At 38.7% G+C, this 3,065-nt stretch overlaps 1 protein-coding gene across 1 annotated transcript; it reads left to right on the forward strand.

Annotated features, from left to right (window-relative positions):
* Nucleotides 1–1,442: 1,442 nt before the first annotated feature.
* On the forward strand, nucleotides 1,443–2,862 carry LOC123221475 (ankyrin repeat-containing protein NPR4-like; the record flags this gene model as incomplete). The annotated part of the gene is made up of 2 exons (XM_044644322.1): nucleotides 1,443–1,937; nucleotides 2,019–2,862. Coding segments are annotated over 2 exons (1,140 nt in total), but the record flags the coding sequence as incomplete, so codon positions are not given.
* Nucleotides 2,863–3,065: the final 203 nt, after the last annotated feature.

A 3,065-nucleotide genomic window follows, 5' to 3' on the forward strand; every position in this document is an offset into this window, starting at 1 on the left:
TGATTTTGTATTAAGGATAAAGTTATATATAACTAAATGTCCAATTAAATACTCAAAGTTGGGTTATTATATTTATATTTATTTAATTTTGCTAAAATTTTTATTAACATAGTATGCAATACTGAGATTCTTTTTTCTAAGACATGATTTAAAACGGCTTTTTTAAGCTCAACCAGTCTTTCATTAATTTTTTTTTTTTTTGGTTGTCTCCATCTGTGGGAAGCAAATGGGCAAAGGACATAGAAGCGAGCTTTATCGGGCAGCCCTGAACAACGATTGGGAATCTCTGAAGAAATTATACCAGACAAATGTTAGTTCGCTGTCATCTCCTGTAACGGCCTCCAGGGACAATGCCTTTCACTTGGCGGTGTTCAGCAAAAGTGAAGATCCGCTTCAATTTTTGCTTGAAATTTCCAAAGAACATCCTATGGTGAAGTATGGCTATTTAGAAAAAAATGACTACGGGAACACGCCTCTTCATGAGGCTGCATTAAATGGGAACCTGAAGGCCGTAAAGGCTTTGGTCACTCATCATCGCAGGCTCATCGCGGAAGATATTGAATATCCACGTGTGGAAGAGCTCCAAGAGGCTGTGAATAAGGATGAAGAAACCCCGCTTTTTCTTGCTGCTGCATTTGGGAAAACAGACGTGGTGAAGTTTTTAGCTGCAACATCATTTGAATCTCACAAAAGATTAATATGCCAAGAAGAAAAAGGAAGGACTGAAGAAGAAGAATATTCTAAGCTTAAAAATATTCACCGCCAAAACAAGAGGGTAAAGCCCAAACCTAAAGCCTCCAATGAACTGCCTGGGGCGAGTCAAGGTGAAATAACATCAGAGCCAGAGCCTGGTGCCATCAAAGAAGAAACATTCATACAAAAGCGTAATGCCTCCATTCTGGACGTTGCCATCATAGGCCGCCATTTTGGTCTCTATCTCTACTCGCCTAGCTTCTTTACCTTTGCTTTGAAATGAAATATATATTCAACTGATATTTGATGTGCTTTCTTTTCAAATTTTCTCAGAAACGGCTCTATATTTACTGAAGAAGGATGAATCGCTAGCAGAAATCAAGGCCCTAGAAGGCAGGACCTCTCTTCACCTACTAGCAGCCATGCCCTCAGCTTTCGAAAGTGGATATCAATTTGGCACATGGATCCACAAAGTCATATATTCCTGTAAGAATATTTTTCACCTTTCCATAATTCTATTAAAGATATTGTATGCATAAGGATATGTTAAAAGGACCTTTTGTATACATCTTATTCATTAATTCCTAAAATTTATAGGCCTTCCAATCGGTGATAATGCAGATGATGATGAAAAAGCTACTACAAAAATTTCCGAAGGTAAAAATTTTCTTTTGTTCGCTTGAGGGATATTCTACATAATTTCTCTCTTCATCACTTTTTTTCATTGAGCACCTTCTTTTCTGCTAAACACAACAGGGTGGCTTAAATTACTGCGAAAAATCTGTGCACTAGTAAGGAGTGACATCTTGGTAGAAAAGAGGAAGCATAAACTTGCTTTCAAACTAGCGAAGACACTGATAACAAAAGATTCTTCTTGGGATGAAATCATTCCGTTTGATAAAGACCAGTCTTCAGAAGGAGATTATAAGGCAATCCCGTTATTGCTGGCGACTGAAAAAGGAATAGTAGAAATTGTGAACGAGATACTAAAAATATATCCCCAGCTGGTTGAGCATTGCAATGATCTGGGTCAGAACATACTGCATGTGGCAATTAAGCACCGTCGAAAGGATATCTTCAATCATGTGAAAAATATGAAAATGCCAATGACAAGGTTAGTCGGAAAGGTTGACAAGAATGGCTACACCATTTTACACCGTGCTGCAGACATGGAGACACAGACTGCAAAGCTTCACCCAACAGGACCTGTATACAAACTCCAGGAAGAGATAAAGTGGTACAAAGTAAGCCCCCTAGCTCTTTCTTCTACAAGATTTTTACCTAATAAACGTGTTTATATTTAAGTTATGTTTCTATATATGCAGCGTGTAAAGAAGATCACGCCCTCCCACTACGCCATGTTTTGCGAAGAGCTATTCAATTCGAAGCACGATACACTACTCAAGGATGCACAGGAATGGATAAAAGAGACTTCTGAGTCTTGCACTGTAGTGGCTGTTCTCGTTGCTACAGTGGTCTTTGCAGCTGCGTACACTGTGCCTGGAGGTTCTAATGAACAGGGGTATCCAGTTTTCCGCAACAGCGCTCTCTTCTTGCTTTTCACAGTCATGGACGTTGTTGCTTTGGCCTGCTCCTTAACCTCCGTTGTAATGTTCTTGTCCATCCTCACATCGCCTTATACGTATCATGAATTCCACCGCAAACTCCCCAACGCACTCACAATAGGCTTCGCCTTGCTCTTCATTTCATTGACTACAACAATGATTGCATTCGCAGCAACATTATTGCTCATAATTCGTTCGGAAAAGCCACATTGGACCACCACTCTCATTTATACTGCTGCATTTCTTCCTGTCAGCATATTTGCACTCACGCGTTTTCCCATGTATGCTGCATTTGAGAAAACTTTGCTCAAGTTGTATAATAGATTGTCTAAGAATTGGGGTGCCACAAAGTCTCCACTGCCCAAGAAGTCAGCTTCCAGACAGGGCAGACCAAGCAGCTCCTAAACAAACCGAATCGCACACAAAGCAGCTTAAGAACGATGGTCAATTGTCTGAGGAGAGTGTTAACGATAATAAGCCCAAGCTCCCAGTCTGAGATTTATATTAGTTGAGGTTGATAAGCGTACAAGATATTACAAACTAGTGTGACTCAAGTGAAGAGTGAGTGTCAAATAAGGGAGTATTTTACTCTTATTCTGTTAAAATTTGATGTCAAACAAGAGAATATTTTACTTTTTGTTCTAATAAAATTTTATGCAAGTAGTATGTGTTTTTTAAGAATATAAATTTAAAATATTTAATGTATTTTTATCATGTTTAATAACATGCTTATTTTCCAAGTACCGGTTGTCTCCATATATTAATTCATATCCTGTGACTCTAACTGAATTCAATATTAGAGGCTTG

This window comes from Mangifera indica, chromosome 7 (assembly GCF_011075055.1).
Source record: "Mangifera indica cultivar Alphonso chromosome 7, CATAS_Mindica_2.1, whole genome shotgun sequence".
Taxonomy (NCBI): domain Eukaryota; kingdom Viridiplantae; phylum Streptophyta; class Magnoliopsida; order Sapindales; family Anacardiaceae; genus Mangifera; species Mangifera indica.